The 18,640-nt window shown below is 39.2% G+C and overlaps 5 protein-coding genes across 5 annotated transcripts; 4 read left to right on the top strand and 1 right to left on the bottom strand.

The window, feature by feature from the left end:
• The first annotated feature begins 2,903 nt into the window (after positions 1–2,903).
• Positions 2,904–4,369, top strand: LOC147790985 (F-box/kelch-repeat protein At3g06240-like). Its single transcript, XM_087126942.1, has one exon. The coding sequence runs from the start codon at positions 2,904–2,906 to the stop codon at positions 4,002–4,004; it is 1,101 nt and encodes a 366-aa protein (XP_086983068.1). The 3' UTR covers positions 4,005–4,369.
• Positions 4,370–4,828: 459 nt separating this feature from the next.
• LOC147790986 (F-box protein SKIP5-like) lies at positions 4,829–8,133 on the bottom strand. Its single transcript, XM_087126700.1, has 4 exons — positions 7,488–8,133; positions 7,312–7,390; positions 5,859–5,917; positions 4,829–5,462 (listed from the first exon to the last, which is right to left on the bottom strand). The coding sequence occupies exons 1-4, from the start codon at positions 7,694–7,696 to the stop codon at positions 5,105–5,107; spliced, it is 705 nt and encodes a 234-aa protein (XP_086982826.1). The 5' UTR covers positions 7,697–8,133; the 3' UTR covers positions 4,829–5,104.
• A 1,821-nt stretch (positions 8,134–9,954) lies between these two features.
• Positions 9,955–10,776, top strand: LOC147790987 (ribonuclease MC-like). The gene is made up of 2 exons (XM_087127247.1): positions 9,955–10,225; positions 10,294–10,776. The coding sequence occupies exons 1-2, from the start codon at positions 9,998–10,000 to the stop codon at positions 10,723–10,725; spliced, it is 660 nt and encodes a 219-aa protein (XP_086983373.1). The 5' UTR covers positions 9,955–9,997; the 3' UTR covers positions 10,726–10,776.
• Positions 10,777–11,123: 347 nt separating this feature from the next.
• LOC147790988 (uncharacterized) lies at positions 11,124–11,918 on the top strand. Its single transcript, XM_087126943.1, has one exon. The coding sequence runs from the start codon at positions 11,124–11,126 to the stop codon at positions 11,916–11,918; it is 795 nt and encodes a 264-aa protein (XP_086983069.1).
• A 5,977-nt stretch (positions 11,919–17,895) lies between these two features.
• Positions 17,896–18,639, top strand: LOC147790989 (F-box/kelch-repeat protein At3g06240-like). The gene has a single exon (XM_087126944.1). It carries the CDS (start codon positions 17,896–17,898, stop codon positions 18,637–18,639), a length of 744 nt encoding a protein of 247 aa, XP_086983070.1.
• The last annotated feature ends 1 nt before the right edge of the window (position 18,640 follows it).

The following is an 18,640-nucleotide window of genomic DNA, read 5'->3' on the forward strand; positions in this document are numbered from 1 at the left end:
GAACTAAGAAAACCACATTGGGAGGCAGCTCTTCGAGTTCTGAAATACATCAGAGCTACTCATGGTCAAGGACTCCTACTACCATCTGAAAACAATTTAAGATTACAAGCATATTGCGATTCTGACTGGGGTGGTTGTCGAACTTCCAGACGATCTATATCTGGGTTCTGCATTTTCCTTGAAAATTCAATTATTTCTTGGAAGTCTAAAAAGCAGACTAATGTGTCCAAATCATCAGTAGAAGCCGAGTATCGAGCTATGGCAAATACTTGTTTAGAGTTAACTTGGTTAAGTTACATTCTTCAAGACTTGAATGTTCCACTATCCGAACCAGCATTATTATATTGTGATAATCAAGCAGCATTACATATAGCAGCCAATGCAGTTTTTCACGAACGTACGAAACACATTGAAATAGATTGTCATATAGTTCGAGAAAAGTTACAAGCTGGAATCATCAAACCGTGTTATGTCTCGACTAAAATGCAATTGGCAGATGTTTTCACTAAAGCTTTGGGAAGACATCAGTTTGATTTTTTTTGAAGGACAAGTTGGGTGTGATTGACATACACTGTCCAACTCGAGGGGGAGTATTAAGATATGATATTTGGAGATATACTTTAATAATTAGTTAGGGAGTATATCTTAGATATTTTGGGAGTTGTCAGCGTATATTTTATATTAGTTAGTTATATATTTTTCCGTAGTGGATAGTTTCTATCCTATTTAAAACGTTGTAAACATCGATGAAGATCATACTTTCGATCCCAATTCTATTTATGTTTCACATTCTTAACAGAAACAGCGGCAGACACATTTTTCAGTACCTATTGTAACCGCCGAGCCCAATAGATACGAAAATTTTCCTTCATTTGCTTTTTAATTTCGAGCGGTTGAGATTTTATTAAGGACCTTAGAGGTTGAATCTCCAACTGTTGTAGAAGGACAAAAAAAAAAAAATGCTTAGAATGCCTCGAGGAACCTAGGAAAAAAATCATAAAATTACATCGATAATAATTGAAAATAAAATAATCAAAATTATCTATATAATATAGATAGTTGAACGGAGGTCAAACAGAAAAAGAAGGAGCACCTTGTCACGGTCCTATATCTTTGACCGTGCGGCGTCGTGATCTATACATGTTCACGACCAGCCTTAAGGGGAATTAAGCCCCATTATATTTTTCGCCCCGGCTTTGTGGCTTCGTCGGACCTTAGGCGAGGTTTGTGTTCGCCAATCGAACATCGCTTGTGCGGAATCCAAGCTTGTTCAACCACACACGCCGCCTGTGCGTGTACGTTCAATCATCTGCGACACATCCGACTTGCCTCTACGCTAGGCCAACTCATTCGGCTCGACCTTGCCTCTGCTCGGGCCAAGGTCTCTCAATACAACGTCGCATCTCGTCTTGCCATCTCGATCTCCATCGACAGGGTCCATATGTCTTGACGCCATCCCGAGTCTCGGGATGTCGTCGCTCATCATAACTCGTTCGGTCATGCCATCGAGAATGGGCCCGCGTGTCGTTCATCTCATCGGGACTTCCCGGACATCCATCCATCCGGGTTCTATCGAGGCATAGGCCCTCCCGTGCCTATGCCGAGTCATTTACGGATACCGTACCGGATAGCGGGTGTATGTAGCAACCTCCAACACGCGGGCTAGGGCGCAATACCGGCACACCCGTGCCGTCCGGTACTGTCCTTCAAAAACCCATTTCAAAGGAAGTCGCCCCGAGACACTCGTCTCGGCACGCTCGCCCACACTGTGACACACGTATGTGCCACAGGGTAGCTCACTTAGGCCACAGGGCCCAGGGGTGGTGGAGAGCTAACACCATGGTACCCCCTATAGTACATTTTGAGCCATTTTCATTCTACCAGGAGTAGACATGATTTTCGTGAGGTGTCATACGGTGTCGTGCATTGTCCGTCCCATGTCCGATTGACACCAAACTTGGCGAGCATTCATATTTCATATGGACGGACTTAACTCCCGAACCGCATGACCAAATTCCTTCCGGAACCTCGACTTTTGAGGTTAAGGCCCGGGGCCCTACCCGGCCCTTCAACAAGCCTATCTTGTCCTTCATGTCTATGCTGATGTCTCTGTTATGCTTGTGTCTCAACATGTCTTCAATGCCCACTTTGCGTGGTGGTGTGTTGGATGATGCATCGTCCTCCTCGATCGCATCATGGCATTCTTCTTCGTTGGCCCGCATATGGCCGGATGGGCGTCTCTTGAGGGACACCCCTTTGCTTGTCATGGCGTGAGGGTCACAACCTACTCTCTTCATAGTAAGGTTGTGACATTCTCCCCCACTTAACTTAGTCATCGTCCTCGATGACTTACTCAGGTCACAATCATATTGCGGATTGTGACACACCTCACACGTTGTCACGCACCTACACGCATGCAAGAAGGCTCTCCATATGTGAGTACTCGCACTTTCTGCATGACACTGACAAAATAACATTGCATGGGAAGGAACCAAGTCGAGTCAGTTGAAAGCCGTTGCAGTTTGGGAAGGGGCTCATCTTGGACTGCAAATTGGGTCACGGGTCGGGTCACCCTCTACAGTCGCAATATGTGTTAAATTTCTATGTGTAGTGAGTGACGGTTTCTTGAACGATTAAGTATAATATATGATGTTTTAAAGTAAGTTCATTAAAATTATTTTATTATTAAAATTCTTAATTATTCCCTAACCATTAAGGATGCATTAAAAATAGCAAAAAAAAAAAAAACAAAAAAAACAAAAACTATCTAATTTTGGTACGTTATTTGGTTCGCACAAAAATAAATAAATAAATAAATAGATAAATGACAGCTCATTCTTTCTTGCATTCACCTCTTCCTTATATAATGATGAACGATGGTTAAATAAAACTTGAACCCTCTAATGGCGACTCTAAAAGATCTCCCCATAGTATTGTTGATCGAAATTCTATCAAGGCTTCCCGCAGAGTCTCTACTCCAATTTAAGTCTGTTTGCAAATTATGGTACGCTCTGATCAACGATCCTGCAATTTTTTCTTTACAAGATAAATGTATTTATATCAACCGTCGAATAATTATCGGTTTTCAACTCTATACGTATATACCCTCCATCATCAAGTTTTCCCACACCCCTGATCGATCTATTTCCATTCTCGATGTCAACAATCCATCAAGTGATTTTCGAAAAAATACTATTCACGGTCATTCTCAAGGTTTAGTTTGTCTTTCGTACGATAGAGATATTTTCCTCTTTAATATGATGACCGAAAAGTTTCGTAAGCTTCCATCATCGATTCTTCACAATGAAGATCCCTATGAAATGTTTGATTCATTAACAAGCGGTGTTGGATTCGGATATGATTCCAAATCTGGGGATTTCAAAGTTGTTAGGGTTGTACAATTCCCGGACGAAGAGGGAGCCTATAATCTTCTACCACTTCGAGTGGAGATTTGGGAGTTGAGGAAAGAAAGATGGAGGGAAATTGAATCCCCTAATTTTAGGTATTTAATGATAACAGGGGGTTGTGAGATGCATCATGAAGGAAAATCTTATTGGTGGTCAAGAAATACAAAAGGAAATATTATACGCACGTTTGACATGAGCGAAGAAATTTTTGGCAAAATTCCAGTACCGAACAATTTAGTGGAGGAGGATGTGATGTTAAACCCTAATATAAGTATGAGAATGTTGAATGGATCAATTGTTGTATTTCACGGCTCAAACGCAGGGAATGAAAAAACGTTCTCGGTTTGGGAGATGGAGAAAGATGTCTTTTCATGGTCAAAACTAATGACAATTGGTCCTTTTTTTGGAGTCGAGAAGCCATTGTTGTTTGTGAGTTCAGATGAACTTTTAATGGAAGCCGACGAAGGACAAGTGATTTCTTACCATGTTAAAACTCACGTGACCAAAGTTCTTCCCATAAAAGGGCGTCCACGTGTGTTCGCGAATACTTATTTTGACTTTAGTTATGGTCCACCACCACCACCCTTACCAATGTAGCGGAGGCATGTTAAGACTCACGTGACCAAAGTTCTTCCCATAAAAGGGCGTCCATGTGTGTTCGCGGATACTTTTTTTGACTTTAGTTCGGGTCCACCACCCTTACCAATGTAGCGGAGGAGCATATGAGTAAAGACTTGAGCATAACTTAGTGGATAAAGACACTGGTTATTACCCAAAGTTAATGTTTTGATTCCCTCCCGATGAGCTTAAACACACAAAACGAGTAATCAATGATGGCATGGATCGGGTCCTGTTTTTTTAGACACAATGTCTTCCAAGTTTTCTCTTTTTTGTTCAATTAATTTGTTGGACTTTGTTACTACTTTTTTGAGTTTAATATTACCTGGTTCAATTAATACTTATTTTGATTTATTTTTTATAAGAATAATATGTCATTATATTAAAAGAGTAACAATTTAGTATTTAATGTAATTTCTTACAGAGGTATAAAAGCTAAATTATCTAAATTTAATTGACATTTTTTTAATGGAATTTTTTAGTTCATATATTTTCTCTCTATTATAATTTTGGTCCGTGTCTTGTCATATTCATCCAAAAGAGGATGGAAAATTTCAGTCGTGCCTACTCTCAAGTTTTTCAAACCAGTTTTAGGTGTGAGAATGCCTAAGATGGTGAGAGTGAGTGCCACACCACTTACAAACATCTCATAAGAACCCAATTGTGACAATGCTCCAATCTCACGAGTTAATAAACATACGTCACAAATAACTAACTTTAAAAATTCCAGGTCTAATTATATTTAACTGTACAATAACAATATATATATTCATTTTTTTAAGTGCAAAAGTTCACCTTACCAGTTAAATAGAAAATAATGTAATATATCAAACAAATTTTGAGTGATTGTCAAACACAAAAAATATAAGCTAAGACGATCATTTTTTTTTCGAAATAATTACATATCGGAGCTCCAAACGTTAAGAATAAAAAACAAAGCGACCACGAAAGATTTAGGGGCGAAACCGATTATGTGACGAGCCTAAACAGAAGTATCATACAAGTTAAAGAATCACCAATATATACCTAAGGATTAACCAGCTGAAACAGATACACATTGCTAATGGATTACAAGGAAATTATTGCAACTTGTGTTCGACGTCAAACCAAAAGAACAAAGCTGTTCGAGCATAAATAACTCGAACGTGCTGTAACGCAAGGTCCTCGCTCGTTAGGATAGCTTTGGCACCACCCTCGATGCGGGTTTGTGAAACAGAAACGCCATCTGTATAACCGCCTTTCACCGAGGAAGACGATAGGCTATCGGGACTTGCAGTACAAACAATGGGGCATGATAGGTAGTCCAAAGGGTTTGACTCACATTGAAGAACACATCCATCAATAATTAATCTTCCCTTTCTGTGAAGCAAGCAGCAACCAAGTTCTGCCTTCACTGTTAAGTTAGAGAGTTTACTGGTACAGAGGAACTCCAAAGCACTGTTAACAAGAAACAGAAAGTTCAGTCTCAATTAGTTGCCACTAAACGTCACAAAATGAGAAGCTTAAAACCGTCCTTCATTCCTACACTTTTAAGGCCTCTAAAACGTCCATTTCGGTCTTTCATCTTTCAAGTTCATTCCATTGAAGTCATCGTGTTAAAACCGTCCTTTATTCCTACACTTTTAAGATCTCTAAAATGTCCATTTCGGTACTTGACCTTTCAAGTTCGTCCCATTTAAGTCATCGTGTTAAAACTGTACTTTATTCCTACACTTTTAAGATCTCTAAAATCTGCATTTCGGTCCTTGACCTTTCAAGTTCATTTTTTCAAAAGGTTAAGAGAGAGAAAATGTATAGGATTAACCATTGCAAATTACATTATATGCCACGTACCTTTCCGAACCACGACTACAGAAAAGTGTTGTCTCCTCAGGAAGTTCACCTCCACCAATCTGAACAATATTAAGATAAGATAAATGATGGAAAATGGTGAAACTTAAAAGTTATTTATGAAATGAGTTTCACATTGTGAGAAAGAGAACGTTCGTACACTGCCATCGTAAATTAAGCCAGAAAAAAGTATGGAATAGATTGACGTATATGTTATGTACCCCAACACAAAAAATACAAAATACTAATATATTGCAATATGAAAAAGAAACTACAATATAACAATAGCCTTTCGAGAGGGCTATCTCTCTCCCAAGCCCCACAATGGACAATCCTAAAATGATCTCTCCCTCCTAAGAACACTAACCCCCTCTATTAGGGATGCAAGGAAAAACGGAAAACCCCCCCAAAAAAACCGATTAAACCAACCAAAAACTGCCGCTGGTTTCGGTTCAGACCAGCTCGGTTCAATAGTTCAACTTCTCATGTATAAAAGATTGGTAATATTCAGTCAGCTTCAGGTTTGGCATGACCAGATCATTCATACCCGAGCCAACTGATAATGTACACATAAACTAAAAATTGAAACTTCAACAAATAGCAGAAGAGGACAATTAGGCTTCGATGCTACTAGAGCCTTTGAAATGCCAAAATTTTAAGGCTTAAACATTACAAAGCCACGTCGCACCAGAATGAACCAACTAAACTGTTGACTAATCGGTTTAGGTTGGTTTGGTTATGCGCCATCTAGTAGTTCGACTCGGTGGCCTCACTACTACTCTACTAATAGTTCCTACATGACTCATATTGGTACTTTCATAGTACAAAAGGTGCTAAAGTAAGTTAAAAGCTCTATAGTCCAAAACTTGAGCACAACTGGATGAGGAAGCCACCGTTTTACGTTTCACCAATATTTAACTGCTTCTCAAAACAAGTACTTAATCTGAATTTCAATTGCTGGGCCAAAACCTACAAAGGTTCACTTTAATACTGCATAACGTAACCTTCTTTTAAGACTTTGTGAGAGAACTAATAGCATTTACGTACGTTGTAGTTTCCTTTTGATAGTGCAACATATTATTATCAGACTCTGGTACTTGGATGATAGGGTTGAGGTTGTGTTCGTTCTTATAATTTCTTAGCTTCTCTACAAAGAGAAGAAAGAAAGTGTGCAAACATTTTTTAAAGGCAGAATAACAGAACCCAAGTTCTAGCTTTATATAGCAATTTTATTAGCAATTTTATTAAAGACACGGATCACAATTCTTAGTTATTAACAATTATTCGCACATAAAACATAAGGCACTTTTTTCGTGTTAAAGGGTAGCGAAACTATTCAAAAAACCACACATGATTTCAGAAGATATTCCTCGCAATTGGATGGTATTTAAATCCTATAGGAAGAATACATTTTAACTCCCAAGCTGCCAAAAGAAGGCGGGGAAAAAGAGCATACCAGGCAAAGTGGCTTTGTAATTTGAATGTTAGAGGCAGAATGAACTCCACCTGTTGCAATTAGTATGGTGTCCCCAGGCCTATGAAGAACAAAATCATTCAAGCTCTATTAACAAGTAACTCTTATTATTTCCTCATAAAAAAATAAAAAAGAAACATGAACATGCAACAACTTACCTAGCAGCAGCAACAGCTGCCTCAACGGTTGGGAAAACTCCAGACTCGGACAAATCTTTAATAGATCGTTCTACTCGCAGCCACAGCCTCGGATGACATGCCAAGTAACGCCATCTGTGGCAAACGAGGGCGGTGTTATACCGATCTGCAAACTCAATGGCAAAAGTGACAAAAAAAGCAGAAACTCCATGGAAATATGCAGGCGGCATCCACTAACTAACAATTTCACAAGGCTAATGATAAAAATTTGCCACTGGAATAGAAGCAAAAGAAATGCACAAAGTACAAAGAACTGGCGTTCTTAGAGCAAAATTAGTAGATCTTCACTATTGCCTCCAGAATTTTTCTTATCTCTTTCCAACTAGTTAGCCCAACCAATTCATACCCAAAGTCCAGGAAAGAACTTCTAACTTTACAAGAAATTCTTTTAAACCTCACATATCAAGAACTGTTGAGGCTCAGGAAGTTCACTTGAACCACACGTAATGAATATTGACAAGTCTCAATCAAAAACTCCGATAGACTCAACATAAGAAAGATTTGCATTCCATCTCTTCAAACGAGTTTTTTGGATTTAGATGTGCAATGAAATAACAAATTCCAACTTAAGTCAAATTCGAAATCAGAATTATATTTCTTCTCCCAATCCATTTCCAGAAATACCTAAATTGAAAATTTTCAGTCTCTTCCTCCCAGAAAACCTCTTAATTTGTGGCACAACCAGAAGAATCCTTCAATTTCATCCAAACGAAGCAATTTTAAGAGGGAACAAAAAAGAAATCCTCAAATAGATCAAACAAATTTTACGAAGAAACATTCGATAACAAATTGAAACACATTGCGGCAGGAAGCTGAAAGGAAGCTGAAAATATGCATGGGGGAAAGGAAAGATACCTGGTATGGGGGAAAGGAAGGTGAAAATATGCATCAAACAGCCATCGTCCAAATTATTGATCAACTTCCTGTGCTTGTTAACTTCCATCGTCGGCGTCTGAACCATCGAAATGACGGCCTTAGGCACTGGCACTGGCACTGGCACTGGCACTGGCACTGGCACTGGCACTGGCACTGGCTCTGGCTCTGGCTCTGGCTCTGGCTCTGGCTCTTCTTTACCACTCAACTCATACCGGCCTCCGAGCTTTGACTGCCATAGCCCACACAAAGCTTCTTTACCACTCAACTCATACCGGCCTCCGAGCTTTGACTGCCATAGCCCACACAAAGCTCGGGACTCAGCTCAACAAATTACCACATCATAGCTTAGCTTCTGTCATTTGCTTCGGCAACCAGATTGTTTTGGTAGTAGCTTTCATCTGGGCCTTCAATTTCTAAATGGGTAGCCCAGCCCAGCCCAGCCCAGGAGTTTGTGAAGGCCCAAAATTGCGGCCCATGTCATGGCTGGATCCATTTCCAGATATGTGACCAGAAAAGGGTTTGGTTTGGTTTGGTTGAAACTGGAAAGGTGAGCACGTGAACGTGGGTTCTGTGGAGTGGAGTGGGGCGAGCTAGGATTGTGATAAAAAATAATAAATACACTAAAATTTTAGAACTATTTGTCTAACCAAATTTTGAGAGTCTATTAAGATAGGTGTCAAAGAAAGTCAAAATATTTTGGGCAAACTTTACTTTACCGTGCGAAAAAAAATGGTGGAGGAAAATAACGTAAACTTAAACGTATGTATAAATCAAAATCAATAAACTTTGTAAACTTTTCTTTCCATTGAAACAAAAATAATAACTAAGTTTATGTATAAATCAAAATTAATAAATATATATATAGACGTTGTTTTAGCTTATTGGTATTATAAACAATGTGTTTAGAAATAAGAGGAAATATGATGTATTTTTTTAAAAAAAAGAAATTAAAAATAATATAAATGGGTATTATAAACCATGATATGTGTTTGGAAATAGAAGGAAATATTAGGTATTTAAAAAAAAAAAAGAAATTAAAAAAAAAATATATAAAAATATAAAAAAAAAACTAAAAATAATGTGCCTAGTTAAATATAGAGGGCCAAAGTAGGACGGTTCTTAATGTACTTTCTAAATGTTGCTCTATTCGGTCAACGCGAAGTTTTTGTCTCATTAACCCGAAACCGAACCGAACAGAACCCAAACCTTAGAATTCGGGTTGAATGTACACCCCACCCCTGACACAAAGATTAAAATTAGACAAAGAATACGTACGTGGAGACATTGTTGTGAATTCGTAACATGTCTTAATATAGTGTATAACATTTTATCCGGTTCGAGTCAAGTCGAGGTTGTTGTCCAGTGAACCCGAAGCCGAACCGAACCGAATCAATTGGGGGTCAAAAAATTAACCTAAACCAAAGAGTGGTTGAGAAATAATTGATAACACATAAAATTCAATAATTTTGGATTTTCCTTTTTTTATCTTTTTATTTTTCTCCCTTCTTCTCCATGCTCTCCACTCCCTTTCGTCTATTATATATATGTATATATTGCCATTCCAATTTGTGTATACCATCACTTAACTTCTCTTTATGGCTCATATTCATCTCATCCTCCTCTCCACTCTCATCTTCTCTGTGAATGCCCAATTTGAATTGTTTCAAATGGTGCAACAGTGGCCTCCGGCCACATGTGCAAATTTCCCGTGTGCTCAATCACCATCTCCAACCAGGTTCACCATCCATGGCCTATGGCCGGCTAACTACACCAAGCGCTACCTTGTTTGCCGCGGAGGAACAAAATTTTCTGAAACCATTCAGGTACCTTCCATATACAAAATGACTCCTACAAATGCATCACATTCTAACTGGTTTTTTTTTTTGTTCAGGGATTTGCTGCACTCGAACCACTTCTGACTCATCATTGGCCAAACTTGGAAAGACCCGACGACATAGATTTTTGGAGAAGGGAATGGAATAAACATGGACCATGTTCGGAGAATGTTTTTGACCAAGTTCAATATTTTCAAACAGCTTTGAACATTCGCACAAACCCCAGATACGACCTACTGGCTATTTTGAAGGCCGCCAAACTCGGTCCGACCGGCAACACATCCCGCCAATATCAAGTCATCAAAAATGCCATTCAAGCCGCAACCGGGAAGAAGCCAGGGCTTCGTTGCAACGTCAATAAAAACACTAAACAGACCCAATTGCATGAAATCGTATTATGCTTCCATAAGGATGGTGCAACCCTTATTGATTGTCCTTTTGCCGACTGCCCACCACGGTTTGCTTTTTACCTAAGCACTTCATTCTGAGATGTGTAAGACTTCTATGAAAAAAAATAAATAAATTACTTTAATCGTAAATTTCTTTATGTTAAGAAAATTAAATAATTAAATTATTTCAACTATTAAAGTGCACCATTCATTTTAATTGATAAAAGTATTTCTAAAAAATGCAAAAATATAAATATACTTTTCTCCTATTTAAAACGGGTTAAACACTAATCAAGATCATACTTTCGATCCCAATTATATTTCTCATTCTTGACATGGTATCAGAGCACCGATCTTGGTGTTCTTAAATATCAAAATTTCCTTTATGGCGGAATCAACCAAATCCAGCTTCAAAATTTCAGATCTTGATTTAACACATCCTTATTATATTCATCACTCTGATCAGCCGGGATATTCACTTGTTCCAATCAAATTAAATGGAGCAAATTACCAATCTTGGAGTAAATCACTTATGCATGCTCTTATTGCCAAGAAGAAAATTGGCTTCACTGATGCCACAATTGAAGAATCGTCTCAAGATGCAAATTCAACCGAATTTGAACTCTGGAGGCACAATTGAAGAATCGTCTCAAGATGCAAATTCAACCGAATTTGAACTCTGGAATCAGTGCAACAGTATGATAATATTTTGGTTAACTCATTCCGTTGAAGCAGATATCGCTAAAGGCATTCTTCACGCCAAGACAACTCATCAAGTGTGGGTTGATCTTCACGATCAATTCTCACAAAAGAATGCCCGAGCAATTTTACAGATACAAAAGTCGATAGCAACGATGTCACAAGAAACCATGGCACTGTCAGCATATTTCACCAATCTCAAAGCACTCTGGGATGAACTGGAAGCATACCACACACCATTTACCTGTAATCAACGTCAAATACATGTTGATCAACGCGAAGAAGACAAGTTGATGCAATTGCTCATGGGGCTCAATGAGTCTTATAAAACGACGAGATCTAACATACTGATGATGGCTCCATTACCTAATGTGAGGCAAGCCTATTCATTACTTGTACAAGAAGAGATGCCGCGTCAGGCAACTTCTGAACCTACTGAGAATTTCTCGATTGCATCAGCAGCGCAGAAGAAAACGACGTATTCAAAATTCGCCAAGGACAAATCATGTGAACACTGCAATAAAAGTGGTCATACAATTAATGAGTGTTTGGATATCAATCATCTGCAAATATGGCCGATGTTTTTCGGTTGAATACAAAAGAACAGTCACCTCATTCCATTCCAAATTTTTCTTCTGAGCAATTACAACATATAGCACAAGCCTTATCTGCAATCAATCATCACCCTTCTGGTAATTCTAACAATCACATCAATGTTGCAAGTTTGTTTCCAGTATCTACATTATCTATTAACTCTGCGAGTTCTAATTCATGGATTCTCGATAGTGGAGCTACGGATCATATAGTCTCAAAATCTTCTGTTATGACTTGAACTGAAGGCTACCATCATGTCTACAATAAATTTACCTAATGGAGGGACAGCACGTGTGTCGCATACTGACAATATTTCCCTTAGCTCTAACCTTAAATTAAACAATGTTTTATGTGTGCCTTCATTCAATTTAAATCTAATGTCCATCAGCAAACTTAACAATGACTTGAAATGTTATGTCACCTATCTTGATTCTTGTGTTATGCATGACTTGGCTGCGGAGAAGATGTTTGGCTCGGGTAAACAATTTGGAGGTCTCTATCATATTTCTTCATCTCCAATCAAATCTTCCGCTCATCAAATATCTCAGCCATCTGATTTGTGGCATTTACGCCTAGGTCATCTTCTTTTTCTCGTTTTAAATTTCTAGCTGATCAATTGCATCTTAATAATGCTAGTTATTCTCATAACTGTAGTATCTGCCCGTTAGCAAAACAAACTAGGTTGTCTTTTCCAAGAAGTTCAATAACAACCCATTCTGCCTTTGATCTGATACATTCTGATGTTTGGGGACCACATAAAATTCCTACCCATTTTGGTTTGCGTTTTTTTCTCACTATTGTTGATGATTTTACTCGATGTACTTGGGTTTTTCTAATGCAACATAAGTCAGAAGTACATCATTTGTTAATGAACTTTGTTAAATTCGTTCTAACTCAATTTCATACTACTGTCAAAATAGTTCGATCAGACAATGGGACTGAGTTTCTATCTTTGCAACCAGTTTTTACTTCTTGTGGCATTGAATTTCAGCGCACTTGTGTCTATACTCCACAACAAAATGGAGTCGTAGAACGTAAGCATCGTCATATCCTAAGTATAGCTAAGGCTCCTCTCTTTCCGTCACAGGTTCCACTTAATTTGTAGGGAGAGTGCATTTTAACTGCTGTTTATCTTATAAATAGAACGCCATCACCATTCTTATCTAACAAGACACCCTTTGAAGCACTCCACCTACATTTCATCGTCTTAAAGTTTTTGGTTGTAAATGTTATGCAACTATAGTACATCCTAAGCAAAAATTTGAACATCGAGCAATTTCTTGTGTTTTCGTAGGATATCCTTGTGGTCATAAAGGTTACAAGTTGTATGACATGCAATCTCACAAATTCTTTATCAGCCGTGATGTTAAATTTTGTTAAGATGATTTTCCTTTTTCATCAGCTTCACAAACTTTGACATTAGCTCCTTCGACTCCTATTGTACCACTTCATGATCCTATTCCTCCTTCATCTCCTATTCCTTCACCTACTACTTCGTCGTCTCCTCTACCCTCTGCTCCTTTCTCCAGATTCACCCACTAATTCTAATCCTATCCCACCCGATACATCAGTTCCACTCCGACGTTCTACTCGTACTAAACAACCTCCAGCTTGGCATAAGGATTATGAGATGTCTTCTGGAACCAATCATTTAACCTCTAGCTCAGGTCCCAGAACTGGCACCAGGTATCCACTTCATCATTACATTTCATTCTCCCGTTTTTCTCCTACTCAACGTGCTTTTCTAGCTCTTATTACATCCCAGACAGAGCCTAAAACCTATGACGAGGCAGTTGGTGACCCGTTATGGCACCAGGCTATGAATGTTGAAATTGCAGTTTTGGAACGTAATCATACTTGGTATCTCGTTCCTCTACCACCTGGTCATAAAGCTATTGGTTGCCGTTGGGTGTACAAAGTTAAATACAACTCTGATAGTTCTGTTGAACGTTATAAAGCTCGACTGGTAGCAAATGGATACACTCAGGTTGAAGGTATAGATTACACAGAGACATTTTCTCCTACAGCGAAACGTACTACACTTCGTTGCTTACTCACTGTTGCTGCTGCTCGAAAATGGTTCACCCATCAGTTGGATGTTGAAAATGCCTTTCTCCATGGTAATCTAGACGAAGAAATCTATATGTCTTTACCACCAGGTCTTCGCCGACAGGGGGAGAATACAGTATGTCGGCTCCATAAATCTCTTTATGGATTAAAACAGGCTTCTCGCAATTGGTTCTCCATATTTTCTATCACTATACAAAATGCAGGCTACACTCAAGCAGATTACTCTTTTTTTACTAAGAGTAAGAGGTACTTCTTTCACTGCAGTTCTAATCTATGTTGATGATATTCTGTTGACAGGCAATGATCTCAAAGAAATTCAATACCTCAAGACTAGTTTACTCAAGAGATTCCTTATCAAAGATTTAGGGAATTTGAAATATTTTCTAGGCATTGAATTTTCTTGGTCTAGAAAAGTAATTTTTATGTCTCAAACGAAGTATGCTCTAGATATCCTTCAAGACACAGGTCTTATAGAAGCACGTCCAGAAAAATTTCCTATGGAGCAAAATCTAAAACTTTCTTTTAACTGAAGGAGAGAAGTTGAATGATCCAAGTAAATACAGACGGTTGATTGGCAGATTAATATATTTGACCGTTACTAGGCCTGACATAGTTTATTCAGTTCGTATCCTTCGTCAATTTATGCACGAACTAAGAAAACCACATTGGGAGGCAGCTCTTCGAGTTCTGAAATACATCAGAGCTACTCATGGTCAAGGACTCCTACTACCATCTGAAAACAATTTAAGATTACAAGCATATTGCGATTCTGACTGGGGTGGTTGTCGAACTTCCAGACGATCTATATCTGGGTTCTGCATTTTCCTTGAAAATTCAATTATTTCTTGGAAGTCTAAAAAGCAGACTAATGTGTCCAAATCATCAGTAGAAGCCGAGTATCGAGCTATGGCAAATACTTGTTTAGAGTTAACTTGGTTAAGTTACATTCTTCAAGACTTGAATGTTCCACTATCCGAACCAGCATTATTATATTGTGATAATCAAGCAGCATTACATATAGCAGCCAATGCAGTTTTTCACGAACGTACGAAACACATTGAAATAGATTGTCATATAGTTCGAGAAAAGTTACAAGCTGGAATCATCAAACCGTGTTATGTCTCGACTAAAATGCAATTGGCAGATGTTTTCACTAAAGCTTTGGGAAGACATCAGTTTGATTTTTTTTGAAGGACAAGTTGGGTGTGATTGACATACACTGTCCAACTCGAGGGGGAGTATTAAGATATGATATTTGGAGATATACTTTAATAATTAGTTAGGGAGTATATCTTAGATATTTTGGGAGTTGTCAGCGTATATTTTATATTAGTTAGTTATATATTTTTCCGTAGTGGATAGTTTCTATCCTATTTAAAACGTTGTAAACATCGATGAAGATCATACTTTCGATCCCAATTCTATTTATGTTTCACATTCTTAACAGAAACAGCGGCAGACACATTTTTCAGTACCTATTGTAACCGCCGAGCCCAATAGATACGAAAATTTTCCTTCATTTGCTTTTTAATTTCGAGCGGTTGAGATTTTATTAAGGACCTTAGAGGTTGAATCTCCAACTGTTGTAGAAGGACAAAAAAAAAAAATGCTTAGAATGCCTCGAGGAACCTAGGAAAAAAATCATAAAATTACATCGATAATAATTGAAAATAAAATAATCAAAATTATCTATATAATATAGATAGTTGAACGGAGGTCAAACAGAAAAAGAAGAAGCACCTTGTCACGGTCCTATATCTTTGACCGTGCGGCGTCGTGATCTATACATGTTCACGACCAGCCTTAAGGGGAATTAAGCCCCATTATATTTTTCGCCCCGGCTTTGTGGCTTCGTCGGACCTTAGGCGAGGTTTGTGTTCGCCAATCGAACATCGCTTGTGCGGAATCCAAGCTTGTTCAACCACACACGCCGCCTGTGCGTGTACGTTCAATCATCTGCGACACATCCGACTTGCCTCTATGCTAGGCCAACTCATTCGGCTCGACCTTGCCTCTGCTCGGGCCAAGGTCTCTCAATACAACGTCGCATCTCGTCTTGCCATCTCGATCTCCATCGACAGGGTCCATATGTCTTGACGCCATCCCGAGTCTCGGGATGTCGTCGCTCATCATAACTCGTTCGGTCATGCCATCGAGAATGGGCCCGCGTGTCGTTCATCTCATCGGGACTTCCCGGACATCCATCCATCCGGGTTCTATCGAGGCATAGGCCCTCCCGTGCCTATGCCGAGTCATTTACGGATACCGTACCGGATAGCGGGTGTATGTAGCAACCTCCAACACGCGGGCTAGGGCGCAATACCGGCACACCCGTGCCGTCCGGTACTGTCCTTCAAAAACCCATTTCAAAGGAAGTCGCCCCGAGACACTCGTCTCGGCACGCTCGCCCACACTGTGACACACGTATGTGCCACAGGGTAGCTCACTTAGGCCACAGGGCCCAGGGGTGGTGGAGAGCTAACACCATGGTACCCCCTATAGTACATTTTGAGCCATTTTCATTCTACGAGGAGTAGACATGATTTTCGTGAGGTGTCATACGGTGTCGTGCATTGTCCGTCCCATGTCCGATTGACACCAAACTTGGCGAGCATTCATATTTCATATGGACGGACTTAACTCCCGAACCGCATGACCAAATTCCTTCCGGAACCTCGACTTTTGAGGTTAAGGCCCGGGGCCCTACCCGGCCCTTCAACAAGCCTATCTTGTCCTTCATGTCTATGCTGATGTCTCTGTTATGCTTGTGTCTCAACATGTCTTCAATGCCCACTTTGCGTGGTGGTGTGTTGGATGATGCATCGTCCTCCTCGATCGCATCATGGCATTCTTCTTCGTTGGCCCGCATATGGCCGGATGGGCGTCTCTTGAGGGACACCCCTTTGCTTGTCATGGCGTGAGGGTCACAACCTACTCTCTTCATAGTAAGGTTGTGACATTCTCCCCCACTTAACTTAGTCATCGTCCTCGATGACTTACTCAGGTCACAATCATATTGCGGATTGTGACACACCTCACACGTTGTCATGCACCTACACGCATGCAAGAAGGCTCTCCATATGTGAGTACTCGCACTTTCTGCATGACACTGACAAAATAACATTGCATGGGAAGGAACCAGGTCGAGTCAGTTGAAAGCCGTTGCAGTTTGGGAAGGGGCTCATCTTGGACTGCAAATTGGGTCACGGGTCGGGTCACCCTCTACAGTCGCAATATGTGTTAAATTTCTATGTGTAGTGAGTGACGGTTTCTTGAACGATTAAGTATAATATATGATGTTTTAAAGTAAGTTCATTAAAATTATTTTATTATTAAAATTCTTAATTATTCCCTAACCATTAAGGATGCATTAAAAATAGCAAAAAAAAAAAAACAAAAAAAACAAAAACTATCTAATTTTGGTACGTTATTTGGTTCGCACAAAAATAAATAAATAAATAAATAGATAAATGACAGCTCATCCTTTCTTGCATTCACCTCTTCCTTATATAATGATGAACGATGGTTAAATAAAACTTGAACCCTCTAATGGCGACTCTAAAAGATCTCCCCATAGTATTGTTGATCGAAATTCTATCAAGGCTTCCCGCACAGTCTCTACTCCAATTTAAGTCTGTTTGCAAATTATGGTACGCTCTGATCAACGATCCTGCAATTTTTTCTTTACAAGATAAATGTATTTATATCAACCGTCGAATAATTATCGGTTTTCAACTCTATACGTATATACCCTCCATCATCAAGTTTTCCCACACCCCTGATCGATCTATTTCCATTCTCGATGTCAACAATCCATCAAGTGATTTTCGAAAAAATACTATTCACGGTCATTCTCAAGGTTTAGTTTGTCTTTTGTACGATAGAGATATTTTCCTCTTTAATATGATGACCGAAAAGTTTCGTAAGCTTCCATCATCGATTCTTCACAATGAAGATCCCTATGAAATGTTTGATTCATTAACAAGCGGTGTTGGATTCGGATATGATTCCAAATCTGGGGATTTCAAAGTTGTTAGGGTTGTACAATTCCCGGACGAAGAGGGAGCCTATAATCTTCTACCACTTCGAGTGGAGATTTGGGAGTTGAGGAAAGAAAGATGGAGGGAAATTGAATCCCCTAATTTTAGGTATTTAATGATAACAGGGGGTTGTGAGATGCATCATGAAGGAAAATCTTATTGGTGGTCAAGAAATACAAAAGGAAATATTATACGCACGTTTGACATGAGCGAAGAAATTTTTGGCAAAATTCCAGTACCGAACAATTTAGTGGAGGAGGATGTGATGTTAAACCCTAATATAAGTATGAGAATGTTGAATGGATCAATTGTTGTATTTCACGGCTCAAACGCAGGGAATGAAAAAACGTTCTCGGTTTGGGAGATGGAGAAAGATGTCTTTTCATGGTCAAAACTAATGACAATTGGTCCTTTTTTTGGAGTCGAGAAGCCATTGTTGTTTGTGAGTTCAGATGAACTTTTAATGGAAGCCGACGAAGGACAAGTGATTTCTTACCATGTTAAAACTCACGTGACCAAAGTTCTTCCCATAAAAGGGCGTCCACGTGTGTTCGCGAATACTTATTTTGACTTTAGTTATGGTCCACCACCACCACCCTTACCAATGTAGC

The sequence above is a fragment of the Cucurbita pepo genome, chromosome 9 (assembly GCF_057944985.1).
Source record: "Cucurbita pepo subsp. pepo isolate OVF chromosome 9, ASM5794498v1, whole genome shotgun sequence".
Taxonomy (NCBI): domain Eukaryota; kingdom Viridiplantae; phylum Streptophyta; class Magnoliopsida; order Cucurbitales; family Cucurbitaceae; genus Cucurbita; species Cucurbita pepo.